Below are 19786 nucleotides of genomic sequence, written 5' to 3'. Positions count from 1 at the left end.
TAATTTTCCATCAATTTTATTCCCGGACACAGTGTGTAGGTTAACACAGAGTGGTGTCTGGATGAGTTTTACTTTCCAGTTGTTGACCCAAATCTTTTTGAGTGATGGTAACATTGGCTGCTGTATGATTGATTATATTGCAAGGAACTGTATTGATATGGCCTGCTATGAAGAGTCCATTACTGCTATCGCTCATTGCAGAAATCTGCAGTGCTTTTAAAATGGGACTTTTCATTATCTGGCAAGCTCTGCTATGTGTGATGGCCACTAATTTGTTTCTTGTGTCCTTGCTGGGAACCGGTCTTGTTTTCTGTGCCCTGGGATGTTCTGCAGTTTCTTTGTACATAGGCTTCAGCACCACAATTCCAGCACTTTAGGGTCGGTTTCTTGTCACTCCTGTTCCATTTCAGGGCATTGACTTGTTTGGTTAAATCGTTTAGACAAATAGTCACTTGATCCACCGGCTCTTGGACTGACTCGTTGACGGTGTGGTACAGGATTTCCTGTGTTTCTGTCAGGCACTCTGAAAAGGTGAGATGAGACAGCTTCCAACATCCATGGCGAGCTCCTAGGATGTTTCCATCAGCTTCTGATAATGGGATTTTAATGGAATCTTACTGTAGTCTTGCTTGAGAATCCCATCCATTCATGTCTGCTGCTATATATAGAAAATTATGTCTTGTGCACTTACCGGGAGGTCTTCCCAGCGTATGTGGATAGCTCTAGAGAGTTACAAGAAGGCATGGGTAAAATTTAAAACCATTAGAATTACTTCTATCGCTATGAATTTCTTTAAGGTATCAATTTTTTTGGAAACTGCCAAAACCATGTCATCTATTTAGTGTTCGACCTTGTTCGTGGAGAGCAAAAACTCTTTCTTCGGTTTATGGCAGACACTCTTTATTAAATTTCTTCAACCATGTCTATTCTGCCTTCCATAGCCTCCAATTTGATTTTCTGTTATGGCAGAAATTTCAGTTTTTATTTCGTTTTGACCAACTTCAATCTTTTCTTGGCTCACTTTTATCTCTTCTTTGAATGCAGCAAAGGCTGCCACCAGCTGTCTTAATTGCTCATTCATCACTTTTGTCACTGGCATTCAACCCCACTTCCGAGACCAAGTTTGTTGCATGCGTGCGGGTTCGTAATAGATTGAATGCACACATGTCTGATGATAGGTTAATAAGATTTATTTTATCAAAAAGAACACTTCAAAGTTTTGCAACTTTCCGCAGAAATATTCGTACAGGTGTTCGCAATATCACAGAGTACAAATAGTACTCTGTTCGGGGCAAAATATGAAACACCAGTATTTTATAGAATACATAGGCATTCCGTGTAATTCAGGTAAGGTATGAGAAAAAAAGGTCAGGACAAGGCTTTTATTTAAAAGACATTCATTTCTCAAAAATAAAAATGTTGTTTTGAAAAATAATTAAATAGTGCCATTGAAAAAATATTTTTCAAAAGACATGGAAGAAAAATGTATACATAATTTGGTGACATTTTGTAGCTGACTTTTTGCAACAGAACTGGATAAATGATGATTCTAATCTGGTAGGATGATAGTTCCATTTCAGAACCTTGTACTTGATGATAACGATATTTTTTTACAAATTTCAGAACAAAGTGTTCTAAAGCAAGTCTTTTTCTTTCAAATGCCAAAAATCATTTGGCAAAATATTATTTGTGCAGACATTATCTGTGGTCGCAGAAAACTTTTATTAAAACCCAATAATTGAATTTAAATTTGTTTTAAATCAATATATGGCATATTAGTGAGTTAATATGTGCATAAATAAAATTAATAATTAATGTATGCAGAGTAATATAGACATTAATTATTAATTTTATTTTCTTTGTTTTTAAATGAACTTTCGGCTAATCTTTGGAATATGGTAACAGGTAGTTTGACAACATTTTGATAAAGCGATAAAGGTTACTAGGTAGGACTATAGCAATAATCTGAGAAGTACACAGTTCGAATCGCAGAGTCTTTTGTCTTAGAGAAATGAGAGATCATGAGACATGTCATGTAACATTTTCCGGAAAATTCCGATTGTGATTTTAGCTAATAAGCACTTAGAAACAATTTCGCTGCTAAAGTGCAAAATCGCCCACTTATTTGTTTGGCGCTTTTTACAAGAGTAAGAAGAACTGGATTTTTGTCAATTTTCTTTGACTTTTAAAGTGAAAATAGGCCGTGTGTACATGGATAAAATCAAGAGTGTGCGCAATGCCATTTTTGTGCAATTCTGGGATGTTTTTTTAAGTGAAAAAGGTCAACGTGTACATGGATACCATGTATGTGCAATTCTTAAAAACGCTCGAAGCAGTGGGCGATTCTGCACTTTCTCCCAATTTTGTACCTAATCTTCATCATGATTAAGCACTTTTGTTCCATAAAAGTTCTAGCATAAGCGTAATTCGGCTAGCAGATTGTTGGAAAAAATGTTGAGTTTAAAAAAAAAAAAAAAAGCCTTTATTTTGTGAAAACAAAATGGCATCCCCCCCCCAAAAAACTAGCAGGTTGCTGTAGCAGGGTTGGTCGCCAAAAAATCGCCAAGTTACCATAATGCAAAGATTCACCGAACTTTCATAAATAAAAGTTTTTTTTCTTCCCTGTTTAGGATTTTTAGTATAAAATTCTAAGAAAATTACAAAATGAAATTAGTCAAAGAACATAAAATTTAAAATATGTAACTCATATATTTTATATCAGAATCATTATGAATAGTTCAGTAATCTAAATTAATTCGTTATTTAACGATATTTTTATATCGTTAAATAACGAATAGATAATTTAACGAATAGTTCATTAATTCGTTATAAAATGACTTTAAGTCAGCTTAAGAGTTCCTTGAAATGGCACCGTATAGCTTGAAAATCTACTGGAAACTAATATTTTTTGTGCAAGAATCTCCCAGTATTTTTATATTTCAAGGTAGGTAACTATAACACAACACTTTTTCCCCCACAGTTTACAGTTTCCCAAAGTTGCCACATCTGAAAATAAGTCCATCAAATTTAGAAGATTAACTATGTTGAAAATGTGCAAAGGTAGGAGCAGAAATGATGTCATAGATGAAATCTTAAAATTTGTTAAGCTAATGCTGTTGTTTATTATTTAGTTTTAAAAAATTAAGGTGAGGAAAAAATTGTGTTTATGTAATTAATCAAAATACATAAAATTTTTATAACCGAAAATAAGGAGTGAAATTACTAATCATATCATGAGCACTTTCATTCGTAAATGTAATCATTCTTTTATCCTACAGTTCTCAAAGTTAGTGTAATGAAACTGCTAAGAAGTTGCACAAAGGTAATTGAGAATCGCATAATAAATTATTTTTTTTAAACTCTAGTTGCGCCGAATATTACTAGGTTGCTTTTTGGTGTTTATATGTATTCAAATCTATGTTTTTTAAGCTTAGTTTTTTGTGTTATGCACTTGTAATTTATTTTTGAAAAATGATTTTTAATAAGTTATGTAAATATTTGATTAATGCATTTCAATTTTCAACAAATTAGACCTGAGGGGATTGTAAAAATTTTCATCTATTCATTAGCATTTGAGAGTAGAAAAAGTTTGAAAAGCTTAACACTTAATTTTTTCTAATAATGGTTATGGATGCAAGCAGTATACTATAGTGTGATTCCACTCTTATAAATTTTCTAATAATGGTTATAAATGCAAGCAGTATACTATAGTGTGATTCCAGGTTTATACATTATTTTGAAAGATTTTGGTTTTAAATAATTTAGATTTTGCTATTTTATTTAGCCATATAGCGATGGTAGTTTATAGAATACTTATATATTCCAGTCCTCGAAAATGATAGAATTCTGATTGTGCACTCAGAGAATCAACTAGCCAGAACTTTTTGATGGTAGCTTATTGCAGTTGTATTTTCTGCTCTTAAAATTGTAGAGTTAAAATCTAATTATAAATGATTTCAAGAGGCAAAATTCTCGATGAATATAATTTAATTATATTGCATATTAATTCATTTTATGTGCATTATTTATAATACATTGTCGGTAGCTTAGAAATGTTGCCACCATTATTTGTCTCATCTCAGGATGGAATACCATTCTATGACCATTTCTGTACTACTGTGCCAGTGGTATGCTTTCACATTATTGAAAACAACTTTCATTATCTTTTAAAACTAAATCTGAAGTTTTAGTCTTTTTCTTCCATCTATTCTGAATGAACTATTGCAGACTGCAATTTGACACATTTTGGAGGGAAACTGAAATTTTGGATGAAACTGAAATTGACACATTTTGGAGGCAACTAATCCTTTGCACTATGTAAATAAGCAATCATTTGTACAAAATCGGTGGTTAATAACTTCAACATTTCCAGGTCCATAAATAAATACAATATAAAGTTGTTGTATTTATAATAAATGTTCACTTTCCTTGGAAATTATCTTATAATTTTTCATAATAGTTTATTTAATCAATTTAGCTATCATGCCATGTAACTGTAGATTAATGTGTGACACCAAAAGAGATTAACACATTTGCTGCTGATCATGCACAGGTGTGATCGCTGATGAGACGATCACGCTGTGCCTTGTAGTGTAGGGTGATGTCTCAGATGCCAATCACGTGCTGGCACGAGAAAAGCAGCAGAAATTAATTCTAAATGTATGTGGTTTGGAAGAAAACAAAGTTTCATTTCATGCAAAGATCATATGTGGATAAGATTCTGAAATATATAGTTTGCAATAATATCATTGTAACTGTTGCACTAAATTCATTTTTAATATATGCATTTGTTTGTGGTATATTTTTATACAAAAATAATGCATGTTGTTACTTATTTTGATTCATTTTTAAATGCCACGCACCATCGCGTAATGCGGCATTGCAGAAATAATTTTATCTCTAGTGCTGGTCATGCACTGGCATGTAGTCATAAAATTCTATGCTTAAAGGCTTAGTATTCAATATGGTACACATAAAAATCTTTTATTACCTCTTTTAAATCATATTCCTTATAATAAGTCAGTATATGGGTACAATCTATTTCTGTGACAGCATTAACTATCAACACAGCCTCACATGACCAGCAGCGAAAGTGTTAAGTACATAAAATTAAACAAATGAATGAAATTACCAGAATTAAGTATTGTAAAAATGTGTGAAATATTAGTTCATAAATGGTATTAATTTTTCAGAGTTTTATTGCATTAATCTGTTTCCCAGTATTTTATATAGAATTTATATGTGTGTATAAAATTTTAAAAAATAAACAAATTACTATAGTCAAACCTAAAATCTGTAGACTGTGGCTGTATCAATATATGATAGATATTAGAGGATGTTATGAATTCTAAAATTTAACTTGTAAAAGGAAATTTTTAAAAGTTCATAATAAAATAGTTATATTCATCTCTTTTCAAGATTAAAGAGGGAAATGCTTATAATTGGGTGTGGTATTTCTTCTTCATATCTTCCTGCATTAATAAGTATTATGTTTGAAAATTCTTTTTAATAACTGTAACTAATTTCCTTGGATTTGGTTTTCAGATGGGAGCTTCTCATTGTCACCACAGCAAAGCGTGGATATGAAGGATCTCGAAAAGACTGATGCTGCAAGTGTTATACTGTCTAGCCAACCACTGAGTAATTCCTCTTTATCAGCAGGGTCGAATGCCAGTCCAAAGTCTTTCATGGCCCTCAGCATAAATGAAACAAAAAGTGATAAAATGATCTCTGGGTTTGATGGTAGAGTAGATGGACTCTCACCATTATCAGTGATAGCTGTTTCTGCTTACCAAGATGTTGGTCATCCTAGTCCTAATGTACCAAGCAGCATTCTTCCAAGAACTCATGTGCTAAGGTACCATCCCGGTAGTGACACAATGCTGAGTGCTTTAAACTATAATGAGAGTGACATGCTTCAAGAAGGAGGATTTGATGTACCCTCCTCGCATGCCTTTAGCACCCTAGATGGGTTGTTGGGTTCTGCTAGTGCACCTGGCATGCGATTACCAGATTTACTTGATGGAGACATGAACCAGGAGGCTTATATTGAAGCTGGGCAAGAACTACAATTGTCACCTCAAGCTTTTCCTAACAGTGGTGATACATTCCCTGTAAGGGAAAGTTCTCCATTGACTGGGTTGAATGATTCACATGTTAAAGCTGGTAATAAATATAATTATTGAATGTATTTAGTATTAATTTAAAATATCAGTATAATAATTTATTGTGCATGTTATTTTATATAACTGGTAGCAATGCTGTTACGTGATAATTAATTTGCTTATTTTGACAATAACCATATTCCTCTATGTATAAGGCATATCTTGATTTTAGAATGCAAAAACTGAAAAAAATAAAACTGAAATCAACATTTATTCAGTATACAACTCATCATCACTATCAAAATTCCCATCCATTAGCTGGACTCATCTGTGTCTGATGACAAATCACTGTTTTCATATATTGCCTCATGCTGAGTTCCTTATGTGGAATTTGAGATGCCACACATCTTAAATGACTTGACAACAGTCTCGACCTTGATATTATCCCAGGATATTTCCACCCAGGTACAAGCTTCTTTTATAGTTGTCTTCTTCACTCTTCCACTAAGTGGCAAATTGTTCTCAGAAGATTTCATCATCCATTCATTCCTTTCATCTCGCATGCTAGTTTGAAGTGCTTGTTTGAATGCTAACACTAAGAGATTCGAGCTGGGATGTCAAGCCACCAGATATCGCAGCAAGTTTCGTTAGCTAATCTACAACAGAGGTTTTTTTTTCCCTTCCCCTTATCTGTTATGTGTGCCCAGAACTGATCAAGTACAATAGAACAGATTTGCACAAGAGTACTTGGGTCGTCTGTTCCAAATTTTCTCAAACTATATCTTTATCCCATCCTGATTTATCCAACCCTGTTATGAACATGGCCAATCACTTCTCGAGGAATGACTTTTTTGGCATTATTTTGCATTTGAAAATTAGCATAGCAGCAGCTTGGTTCCATAATTGCAACAAGTTAGAAGAACTGTATAATAATTCTTTTCATGTCCACTTGTCTTCATAGTTACAGTCTTCGCTTCCTTCTTATCTACACTATTCTGTTACTTGGAACATCAAATTAAAAAGGGACTTTATCCATATTTGCAACTCAGATTGATGTTTTTTCCAACATTGAATGACAAAATTATGAAATTCAGTTACCTTCTATTATGCCTTCTTTGAAATCTGTAACTTCTTTGTCACGAAAAATAATTTTTGCCTCATGTTGAATCATTTTAGCGGATGCAGAAATTCCGATTCCTCTTTGCTCTTCAGTTCTTTCTCTATTATCAGGTCATTTTGCAGACTTGCCTCTCGTGGCATTCTTCAGTAGGTTTTCTTTTTCATGTAGCCACACTTGGATTGTTTTCTCAGTTGGAGCAGGGCCAAATCTACATTCAACAGCACAGTTTTTATTCACTTTTGCAAACCGGATTACTTTTAACTTGAATTCAACATTGTACGATAATCTTTTATGAGCCATTTCTGAGCAAAACATAACATTTTATAATAAAAAGCATGTATCGCAGGTTTAATGTGCACACCATGTATGTATCATCAACAATCTTTCCCCTTGTTTTTATTGGCATTTCTGTTGGTGGCAGAGCAACCATTGTATAAGTTCCACTGAGTTTTTAGATGTGATTTTTTTTTTTTTTTTTTTAAAAGGGCATATTGTACATGGGTAATATTCTATTTTGTAGATTGAATTATTAAGTGGCTTAATTGCCTTTATCCTGTCCTGTATAATTTTAATGGAGGCTTATACGTTTAAAATGGCATTTACTAAAGATCTTTCAGTTTATTTGCTGTATCTTGAAGAAAATGAATCCTCATTTAAAAAAAAAGAAAGAAAAAACATGAATCTAAAACATGATAAAAGTGCATCTATACGACTATACTTTGATCTTACGCAAAAGGCCAAGAAGCGATTGCATCTATATGACCGTAGTTGTATATATACAGTCCCGCTGCTTACTAAACTGATTGGTTAATAAACTCGGGCACATATTACATTCAAATTTCCAGGAACCAAATGCATAATAATTAATAAAAAAACCACAGTTTATTAAATGCATCTCCACCACTTTTTAAAACTTAAATTGGCGAAAAACTTATTCCTAAGTGCCAGAATACCATACTTTTACCTATCAAAGCATTTTTTACTCATCCATTTAACATATTATGGACTGGTCTTTATTGTTGAGGTCTATAGAGCTTCAGTAACAGACTTGATTGAAATTCTGTACTGTCTTGTCCCTGTGTACTTGTGTGAGTGAGCGTTGCTTCTCAAATGCTAGCTGATAGAAGGGTGTAAGTGCAACTTTTGTATCCCACCTGCTAAGGTTTTACAGTCTTGCCTTTGGGATAGACATGTTATGCTCACAGATAGTTTATCAAATAAGTCCACGAAATGCTTCTCATCATTACCATACATTAAGAATCTTCGAATGGAAAGGTGCAGGTAATTGTAGGCTGAAGAAAGAAGGAAAACTTTGATCGTGCTTGTAATCATGAAGTGACAGATCAACTAAACATAATTTTGATATTTGAATACCTTACTGGAAGAAACATATTTTAAATTTGTTGTGTGCTTGACTTGTACCATGTCGAAAATATAAAGCAAAAAGACTTCAGAAAAATTATAAATTGTTCAAAGATTTTAATGTTATTGCCAATTGCAGCTAGAAAAAACTACATTTAAACTGGGAATTCCTCAAACAGCATTGTGCATGATCCATTCTTGCCATCAAGTGGCTGGCCATTCTATTTTCATGATATATTCATATTATTTTTGACTTTGGAGTTTTGGCATCCAGAAGTCATTATCGTCTGGCTTTGTATTTTTTCTAGGCATAAAGAGTTTAAGTTAGAATTAGTCACCTAGATAGTACAACTGGGACAAGAGCTTTCATCTCTGAGCAGCTAATTTCCTGTCTTTTACTGTAATCGATAGCTGTGATTATTTTGACAGTGATATAATTCATCGCTGAAATGTTCAAGTTTCTTCCTGTAAATGACATGTAATAAATGTTTGTGTTGTAGAGTCTGTGACTCATGAACTTGGAACAATGCAGGTGTTGACAGAAAGACCTGTCAGGTAAATGAGATTTATTCATAATTACAAATTTGGGAATTTTCTGACAGGATATTGCAATTTACTTGAATAAGGAATTATAATTAATGAAGAACTAATAAAAGTGCAAATGTTTAATAGGAAAGAATCAATCGACAAACTTGCAATTCAGTATGTCTTCTCAACAATACTTAGATAATTTTACGCATGGCTGTATTATTGGCAGGATTGAAAATGGGCAAAAAATAACAGATGTTGCTAGAAAGTTCGTCAGCCACAATGTTGTCTCAAGGCTTTGGAAATAATTTCAAACAAATCGAATGTGTAGCAAACATCACAGGGGAGGTCGTAGGGGATATATCCAATAAACTAGTTTCTAAGAGCAACAGGTTTTACTTGTAAAATTGGTACTCCATACAATACAAAATTTGCTTTAGGGAAATAATGGAATAGATAAAGTGTAAATTCCTCAGTAAGGAAACGATGAAAATTTACCATATCTTATGTACTTTAAATGCTTATATATTTAGTTCAACATACATCAGTTACGAGCCATATACATTCTAGTTGTACATCAGATATGGAATGTGCTCTTATAACAATTAGTGGTAGAAGTTTTTGTAATGTGGTTTGTGGGATCAACATGCATTTCATATTTATGATAAAGCTTTGGAAATAAAATAGCAAATGGGGCCTCCTTGGGACCTATGTTGTTGAGGATGTAACAGTCTTGTTTGCATCAATTTAACTAGTCACCAGAAATGGTTATATCCAGGTAGTATTATAAACATAATTGAGCATGGAGATATATAATCTCTTGTTTTTATTCAAGCTGATGTATGACACATTTTGCAAGCAAGTAAAGCTGCCTTATTTTTAAAAAAAAAAAAAAAAATATCATTGAAATTTGCTAAAATATTATCTCAGTTTGTAAATATGTCTGTGTGAAATGTTATAATATACTTTTGTATTTGACATACTTCGGATTTAGATGACTAAAATTTTAAATTTTATTTAAAAGCTTCACTGAAATTTATCATGATTTTCAAATTGAATCATAGTACTTATTGAATTTGACACATTTATTGAATTTTTCTGCAGTAAAAAAACTATTTTTATTACTTAACTTTTCAGACATCAAAAGCAAAGCCAGTGAGAATACAAATACTCTAGTGGTTGATAAATTAAAAGTAAAAGGTGCTCGACCTGTCAAGGCTACATCACCGAATCGCCCTGGCACCCAGCCATGTCCTACTTGTGGTAAAGTGTTCAGTAATTCTAGTGCTCTCACAAAACATAAATTGACTCATAGTGATGAGAGGAAGTATGTGTGCCAATTATGTGCCAAAGCTTTCAAAAGGCAAGATCATCTGTAAGTATAAATGATAACTAAAAATTATCATTTTTTTTTTTTTTTTTGTAAATCAGTGTATAGTTTTTACTTTTGGGATCATTTTTGCTACACATTTAATATTAAGTGTGTAATTAAAACAAAATTATACAAATTTAGGTATTTTCTGATTATTTGCAATCCCTTCCGAACGGCAACCAAGTTAATACAAAAAGGGCAATAGGAATGATAGCGCACTAAGAATTCTGTAAAAGAGCAATGATTCAATAAAATTAATTGGCCATGCTAATACATAAAAGGCTACAGGAATGACAGCACTCTAAGAATATCGTAAAAGAGCAATAAATCAATAAAATTAAAAAACAAACAATTGTAATAAAACTTATCTTTTTGAAGAAATCCGTATGTAATTTTTTTATCAGTGTTGCTTTCCCCATGTATGCAGCAATCTGTTTTTGCTTAAAATAAATCAGAGAATTGCACAAACATGGTATCATATTAAAAAGTCTATTGTTTAAATAGTTCATTCTATATTTCTATTCTGGAATATGAGTTTTTGCATTCTCTTCTGTTGGGTAAAATGCCATATTTCTGAAAATATGCAACACATTTTCATCAACCAAGCAAACTCCTCAGACGCATTATGATTCCATGTAAGGAAAAAAAACATACTCAATGCAAAAAAAAAAAAAATCAGAAAAATGGCCATTTAATTTGAAGGTAGAAATCTGTACTTGTCTGTTCACACTGGCACATACCTGGGGTGCCACTCAAATACATTTTGATGATGCCATTAGTTGCTGTTTTAGCAATAGATATGTATATTGCCTCACAGATGAGAAAGAATCCAAATTTAAAAAAGAAAGAGTTACTGATTTATGAATTTAATGAAAATGTTATGTATTCTGGGATGTATGAGATTTATGTATATGGGAATCTTGAATGTTTTGGGCCAGTCAGTAATTTTATGGTTTTGGCAGTGTAATTTTCATTTTTGAATGTGGATTCAAAGGGGAGAACCAGAAAACAACTATATGAGCAGTGCAAAAAATATGTCTTGTACGTCTGTCACCTTTTATTCTCAACATATAGTCTGAAGCATGGATTTTTAGGTTTAATCAATAAACTGAAATACCATATTTTTTCGAATCTAAAACCCCTTCACATACGATATTTGTTTCCGGAACAAAACGTTTGGTGGAATAGTTTTGAGAAACGCTCTCTGGCGAAATAGGTTTACCACCTTGACTTGGTAAACAGACTGAAAGCCAAACAAGAATCAGTTATCGCTCAGATTGGCGAAAGTGACGTTTCCTTTCAAGTGACGTTTGCTTCTTCATGTTGTTTTCTATCGCTCACACTCTTTTCGTTTTAAACTTTATTGTTAGTAATGGAAGATAATAGAAAGGTGATTGCTATCAAGTTAATCACTTTGATCTCCACTCTGGCACTTCAAGTAACAGATAAACACACTTCTGGTTATAGCAATCAATTACATCAGTAATAGCCAAATTCTGTATATGCTAAGAATAGTTTAAAACGTGTGCTAGATAAGTCTATTTATCAGACATTACTTATGTGTATTTTCTGTTGTCTCCGTTCCAATGAAAATTTGATGGCTCACTGGAAAATTGTGACCTGGTGAAAGCATGTTCTTGACTAACTTTATGGCTCATAATTACTGTTTTGTCCATCATTCAAACAAACAGACAAAAAAAAAAAAAAAAACCTTCTATGACAAAAAAAATCTATATGGCTGATATTTACATCCTCACAGCCAACAGATACTATTCAGCAAAATGAAGATCAAATAAAGCATATAAATACATGAGCAATCAAACATGTGCGAGTTGTTTACTGTCCCATAGAACACTCGGTAATATACCTAAAACACATTAATTATACCAACTCTAGAAATAAGGTTGTGCACATCATGAGTTTGCTTTATGTGATTACGGCAAAGCCTCGGGGAATATCTGCCTAACAGGAGGGATCCCTTTGTAGAAGTTTTTTTAAAACTGGCTCGTATACCAGTTACAAATAGGGAAAACCAAGAAAACGCTGCTCATGTAGCCAGCCCATTTGCGGCATTCTAACGTGAGACAGAACTACCAGTTTTAAACGACGCTTCGGCCACTATTAGGCTCGTGCACATAATTGGAAAGTACAATTCATTATGTAAACAGACATGAGGGTGATAATCAGTTGTGCACTGTTTTAAGTAATCAAATGTTATAAATGCACAGCTGTTACATTTCTTATTATTTATTAGTCATGTTTATATTACGTAGATCATACATATAATTATGAATTAACCCAATAACAAAATGTGTACACTCTTTAGTACTCAAATGCTCATCAATTTTTTTCAACTGATTATTACATATCCATAATAATTTGCAAAGAACCGATGACTACAGTTGCTGCCAATTACATGATCGTTATATGAATTAAAAGTAACTTCAAATACACTTTTTGGCAATGTTCATTTTTGTATTCATACATACATATATATATACACATCTAATAAGTCATATATTTACATACAGATAGAGAGATGTGGTGGTTTAGAAGTTGTTAATATATATTTATTAGTATTAATGTAATGAATAAGATTTATATTAATGAATGTTTTTCATCATGCATAATAATAAATCCATTAATTTCCAATGTTTCAATATGTAGCATTTACAATAAAAGTATAGTTTCTAATGTATTTATAATTCAAAAAATGAAATGAAATTCATGAAAATAATAGACAAATTTAATGAGTATTCTCATTATTACATAAGCTATGCTTTTCTTTTTTATGCATCTTTTATGCTGTTTAAAATGTGTCACTGATTATGCAATTAACAATTTAAAAGATAAGTAATTTGGAGAAAAGCTGTGCATATACAAACAGATTTTAAAAAATTATTCAACTTAAATTTAAGAAATAAAATTCTATTATATAACAGTGATAATACACGATCAGCATGAAATAATGACAAATCTGGCGAACTTTTGGCGACGAACAATTTGTAAACAAATTTGAACTGCAAGAACGTCGTAAAATACTGTCAACTCTGAAATTTCCATGATTATATATTGAATGAATATATAAACATTTTTAAAATGATTCAGGCAGTTATATTACAACAAAACAGCAATAATTAAATCTGCCTCTATTTCCAACGTCCATGACTTGACAGTGAGAGCCATCGCCATATTGAAAGTTACCCATGATCCTTCAGAAGCAGAACGTTCATCTAATTGGTTGAACGTTCGAGGAACACGTCTTCAGCCGGAACATTTTCGGAAAAGTTTTAAAATGGAACTCGTAGCCGGGACATGCCGGGGAAAAATAACACATTTGTTAAATTTTGACTTAACTCAAAAAAGGAATTTCAAATAAAGCTGTTAAATTTTTATTGCCTTTTTGCACAACCTATTTGCATGAACAAGTATTTTCTTCAGGGTTTTATTTGAAAAAGAAAACAAAGTTAATGTTGGACCTTAATTTATGGTTAAAGTTAAGTGAAATAAGACCAGACATAAAGAAATTGATCTCACTTAAATAGGCCCAAGTTTCACACTAAACTTTAGAATTAAAATATAACTTAAATTTCGATAATTAAAATGGTAATCAATTTTTAATTTAATATATTTTTATGCATGCACATTTAATATAGAACCGCTGAACTAAAGTTTACTTTAAATAGATCATAACGTAACAATTGATTGCATAATTTCATTAGAAAAGTATGTGTGAATTCTTGGCATTAAAATCAGTAGATACAGTGAAATCATGGAAAGAAGTTGAAAGCTTATTCGCAAAAATGATGTAGGTGTGTTCTTCCCCTGCAGTGACATTTTGAAGAATTTTGTCATGAAAATAGAGAATGTACCTTGTTGCTGTTCCAAATAGTTCAGTTTTGTCTTGTAGCATGCGAAAGATAGGGAAAGAAAAATAAGCTAAAATGCATAAGTGTGGCACAGAAAATGGCTTTGATAGAAAAATACCAGTAAAAGTGTACGTAATTGTATCTCTCAACATGTGAAAGTATTTCTGTTCCAGCTGCAGTGAAAAGAATTTTCAACACCAGTAAATAAACAAAATAGCTGTCAGAAAAGAAATACATACATTTTTGAACTAGCTTACACTCTGTAGACCTTTCTTTTCATAGTATGACCTTTTGATGCAGTATCATTTCTATGACTTAGTAATAGTAAAATACCAAATGAAATCCTCCCATGTGTGTGATACCTTTGTTTTACAATGTAATAGTGCAAAGTTTCCAACAACATTATAAATTTTAGCCTCCACTGAAGTATTCCAGCTATAAAATGCACTATGGTCAAAAGTCGTTAATCCGGACTCGTCGGGACTTCGGCGATTCCGGATTATAGATCATCAGTTTAAATCTGGTAAGATGGCATGCAGAAATTATAAAGTTAAAAATATGAAACCGTAATTTATGAAATAAAGAACAATTATGATCTAAAGGGTATCAAAATTTACAAAAAAAAAAAAAGCTTAATATTTATTTGTTTACTTTATTAAACATTTCTTTCAATGTAAGTTGTTTAAGTTGCTTCGTTTTATGTGATAATACTTTCTCTTTAATTCTATAAACAGACATAATTTCTTCTTCAGTTACAAAGTTCCGCTGTTGAAATTCTATAATTGCTGTGTCGAGAATACCGACTAATTTGTCAATTAAAATTTTTTCGTTTTCAATAACTTCTGTGTCACTTTCTTCACTATCGGAAGCGAATTATAATGACGAGGAATTTGATTTAAATCATATCAAAGACTGGGTACATCGAGATGAAATACTACATTTAGTAAGGAATAATAAGCCAAATAAAATAAAAACATCTGCCCTGAAGATAAGGATAGTGCTGACAGATCAACTTCCAATTCATTGCGCGCGGTAGTGTACCCCCCCCCCCTCCCTGCCGCTGAGCAGTGTGAAATTGATAAACAAATTTCTGAATGGTTAGATAAACAAAGGATCCATTATCCATTTTTTGCAGCAATTCCACTTTTTGTTTAATGGACTTCGAAACATACTTTCGCTTTGTAGAACCTTTACATATTAGTAAATATATATCGGAAATTCTATTTGACATAATCGAAAGTTCAAGCTTACTTTTATAAAATTGCTGTAACAGTCTGCAAAAAATAATAAGCCGGATCCAATTCGAAGATTAAGGAACAATGCAATCGGCAACAGTAACTGAATTAGATAATTTTAGCTTAGCTTATACCGTCGGTTATACATTAAACGCGCGTGCGTAAACGTATTATGCGCATGCGCACATGGATATTCGCAGGCGTAAAGGTCTTACACGCATGCGTCGTAGAAAGTTTGTAGCTTTGAGGTCCGGATTATGGGTGTCCGAATTAACGACTTTTGACTGTACTATGCATCAAAGTCCAAAACCATTTCAGAAAATAAGTGTTGAAATTGAACCACTATATTTTTTCTTGATAATAAATAATTTCTTGATAATAAATGCTTTAAATTATAACATGCCGGCACATATGTTTCTCATCTGGCTGCAGCATTCATTAAAAACCTGCCAAAACTCAACTCTATTAAAAAATTTGGTAATATCATATGGTCTGTATTTCTGGGATCTTAAAAGATAGCCTGTATGCTATTTTGCTCTGAATATGTCTGGCATATATATTGTAATTTTTTGTGTGCGTTTGAAATTATAATATTGGATGTGTTTACGAGATGGTATAAAAAAAATTTCAAGACTAGTAGTGTAACATTCCAACAAAGGACAGAGCAAGGCCATATCCACAATCACAGGAGCACCGACCTTCGTTTGTCAATGAGCTGAGAGATATTGTGCTGTTTCCATCCATAGTTGTGCGACTCGTGTGTTTTGAGTGACACATATGCTCCAAAAGCAAAAAAAAAATCTCAAAAACAGTGAAAGATTAGGAAGACCTTCAAGAAAAAATGTCGATGACAGTGCATCATGTTATCATTCTGCCCAAGGAAGTTAGAATAAATGGAGTAAGCCTTCCCCGTGTGTTCTGTGCAATGAAAAGGAAGCCATGATACGTCACTATGCGTGATGTCACGACTGATAATGGCAGCTTTCATGGGTGAGTCATCAGCCATGTTGTTGAGACGCTTTAGGGTTACAATTTCAGTTGGGGGCCATTATTTGGCTCTTAAGCGGTGTTCGTTAAAACTTTAATTATTTAACATTTTCGAGAATTCAAAGTTCCGATTTTTCACACTCATATAAAGATGTGTGGCTTCTTTCTCGTGTTTTTTTAAAATGCTGAATTTCTCATATGATTCAAAATAAGTTTTTAAAACATTTTCACATATGATATTTCAGATTCTTATATAAGTTACAAAAAACTTTCTTTTCAACTTCTGAATTTTCAATTTTTACTTTTAAATACATTCATAATGTTAGACAACTCTAAATGTACTTTTTGATGAGATTTCTCGCAGCTGTATTCTTAATTTTGCATGAGGTTATAATGGGTTTGAAATCGCATGTGCATATTTATTTAACTACTTTTCTTTTATAATTCAAGGTAGTTTCATGTATTATATAAAATTATAAGCCTTTCAATACAGTACTTGTATCATAATTCTTAATATCTTAGCTATGCCATTTCAGTACTGATGGAGTTAAGCATATTACTTTTATTTACATTACACATTAAATTATTTAGAGGACATTAAAGTTGTGACTACAAATGGATATGGATAAAACTCCAGTATTTTTTAAGTTTCTAAAGCTTTCCCGAATCAACACTTACTTTTCTAAAATTGTAAACAAATTTTATACAATAAGTACATAAATACGTGCTGATGCTTTAATATATCTAGCCAATTCATATTTTAAACTTTTGAAAAATTTAATGGCTAGTCTGCATATAATTTTTGTTTTTAATTTTCAAGTTTGAAGTTTGCTCACATGGAATCGAATGTTTATTATTGCAACAATTTGGTTAAAAATGTTATTTTGTGTGCATATCCAGAAAAAGGCAGCTAGAAGCTTTATGATTAAAAATACTGATTTGAGATATACGTTTCTAAATTTTGATATTTTTCGCAGAATGCTATAAAAACTATTTCAATGCTCTAATGGCTGTGAGAATCTATATTTAAAAATCAATTTTTATATAGATTTAGCAATGTAAAAATTCCACATCAAAAATACACTTTTTTTCCCTTTATTTAGCTAAAAAGAAAATTTTAAAAATGAATACACATAAATAAATAAAAATAAAAAGAATACTTTTCCATACCAAATTTACAGACACTGTTTACCAGTACATTTGCTATTGAGAGTTACTTTATATAATATATAAAAAAACTGGTAAATTTATAAATTAAACGAGGGGAAAAACATACATATGTTGTTAATATCTTATTATACAGATCTGAATATTTAACAATTTGGTACACTTCTGTTATCGGAATGGGAATTAAAAATGTATGTATATATTTATTTGAATAATATATGTGTGTTATGTATACACACGCATACATACGCATGTTCATATATACATGCATTCATATACACATACATTCATATATAGATTTCTGAATCCGGTACCGATAATTCCATAACATACTACGTAAGATTTAACCTATAGCACTGCAAGGACAATCTAAAATCAAATTCTTATTAATTAATTTGCATAAGTAAAAACAAAAATATTATTTAGCTTCAGATCTACATCTTCTGATAGCAAACATATGCAAAACAATTGTACTTATAGTGAAAATAGAGCAAAAATAGTAATTTTTTCACTCTTTTTTTCTAATGTAGTGCAAGTCATTCCATTACATTAAAATTTTATTAAAATATAGTAACTGGATTTTTCCATTATAAGTCAACAGCTTTATATAGAATCACATAATATTAGTTCTACTTTACTGAATTTTTATTTATGTGAATTTATGGAGAAATGCTAGAATAACTTTTTAAAAAAATCTGATTGTTTTCAATATAAAGTTTTTAAGGTATATCAATTTGGTTCAGTTTTTTCCCCCTTATTAAAGGAGCTAACCTAAGAGACCTATTTCATTTACATATATCTCATTAATATGTTAAAAATATAGCTTAAGTAAGTTGTATGTGCATACTGAAAGCAGGGGAAAGCCTTGATTCAAAACCTCTTTTAAAGCAGTAAGTAAATTAATAAAATGCACTACTTCTATTAGCATCTAGAAAAATAGTGTTTGGCCTTCTAAAAACAAATCCCAAGCATCACATCATGATAGATAACAGTCTTATGAAAGAAGAAATATCTGATTAGCAATACACTCTTTATATTTATTTGATAACGAAGACTAAAACATATATGCAACATCACATTATGAAAAATCATGCAAATCATTACAATACTGTAAGACATTGATTAGTAAGATAAACATCAGTTGGTCATTCTTTCACAGTACCAAAAAATTTTTCATTTAAAATTCTTAATAATATGCCAAAACAGACTTACTATTGGTGCTTAAGATTTAAGTTCACACAAAAGTAAATTTGATTTAGCAGAGCATGATATCTTCCATAACATAAAAGTAACTATTACATGATGGAAATTTTTGTGAACAAAATATAAACATTTTATAAATGCTTAACCTTAATTACTAACTTCACTTCAAATTAATCCAATAATGATGGAAATAATAATGTAATTGGGTACTGCATATTTACTTTGTATAATATTTCTAAGTAAAAGGTGAAATATATAATAAGGGAAAACAATCAAGCCCCATTTCTGAAGAGGAGGACTTAGACGAGACATACAGGACATTAAAACATGCATTACCATATTCTCAAAATTATTACTCTCAATGCTGTTCTTTTGCTTACTCAATGTATATTCCTATCTGTTTATCTAAAGTTTAAAATTAAGCAAAAAAGCAATATTAATTTAATCCTAATTTTGAACAAAACTCTGTGGACTTAGAAGGCAATCAAATACAGGTTTCTGTTTTTAGGAGCAATTCTGAAGAAAAGAGACCTGTGTCTGATTGGCTGCGAAATCGATAATTTTATTCAAAAACTACATCAAATCGAGGTTGTTTCTTTGTCTCATTTTAAATATGATTATAATAATAAAATACACATTTAATTGTATATATAACAGCGAAATTTAAACCAACATTATGAATTATTATCTATTAAAAATTTCAATTTATTCTTCAATTTATTCAATTTATTAAATTTCAATTTATTTCAATTTATTCTTTAATCTATTCTTAGGCACTGAAATTAAAGCTTATATAATGCCTTAATTTGAATATTTTTATTTATTTATAAAACTAATTA

At 31.4% G+C, this 19786-nt stretch overlaps 1 protein-coding gene across 1 annotated transcript in view; it reads left to right on the top strand.

Annotated features, from left to right (window-relative positions):
* The window catches only part of LOC118193812 (uncharacterized), a 145289-nt gene that overhangs the window by 15022 nt on the left and 110481 nt on the right, over positions 1–19786 (top strand). Inside the window, exons 3-4 of the mRNA XM_085814785.1 lie at positions 5545–6165; positions 10252–10489. Coding sequence (XP_085670911.1) covers positions 5545–6165; positions 10252–10489 — 859 coding nt within the window. The remainder of the gene's footprint in view (positions 1–5544; positions 6166–10251; positions 10490–19786) is intronic.

This window comes from Stegodyphus dumicola, chromosome 4, assembly GCF_044657685.1.
Source record: "Stegodyphus dumicola isolate Sdum_Otavi_A_Nest chromosome 4, ASM4465768v1".
Classification (NCBI taxonomy): domain Eukaryota; kingdom Metazoa; phylum Arthropoda; class Arachnida; order Araneae; family Eresidae; genus Stegodyphus; species Stegodyphus dumicola.
This window is presented reverse-complemented; position numbering and strand designations above follow the sequence as displayed.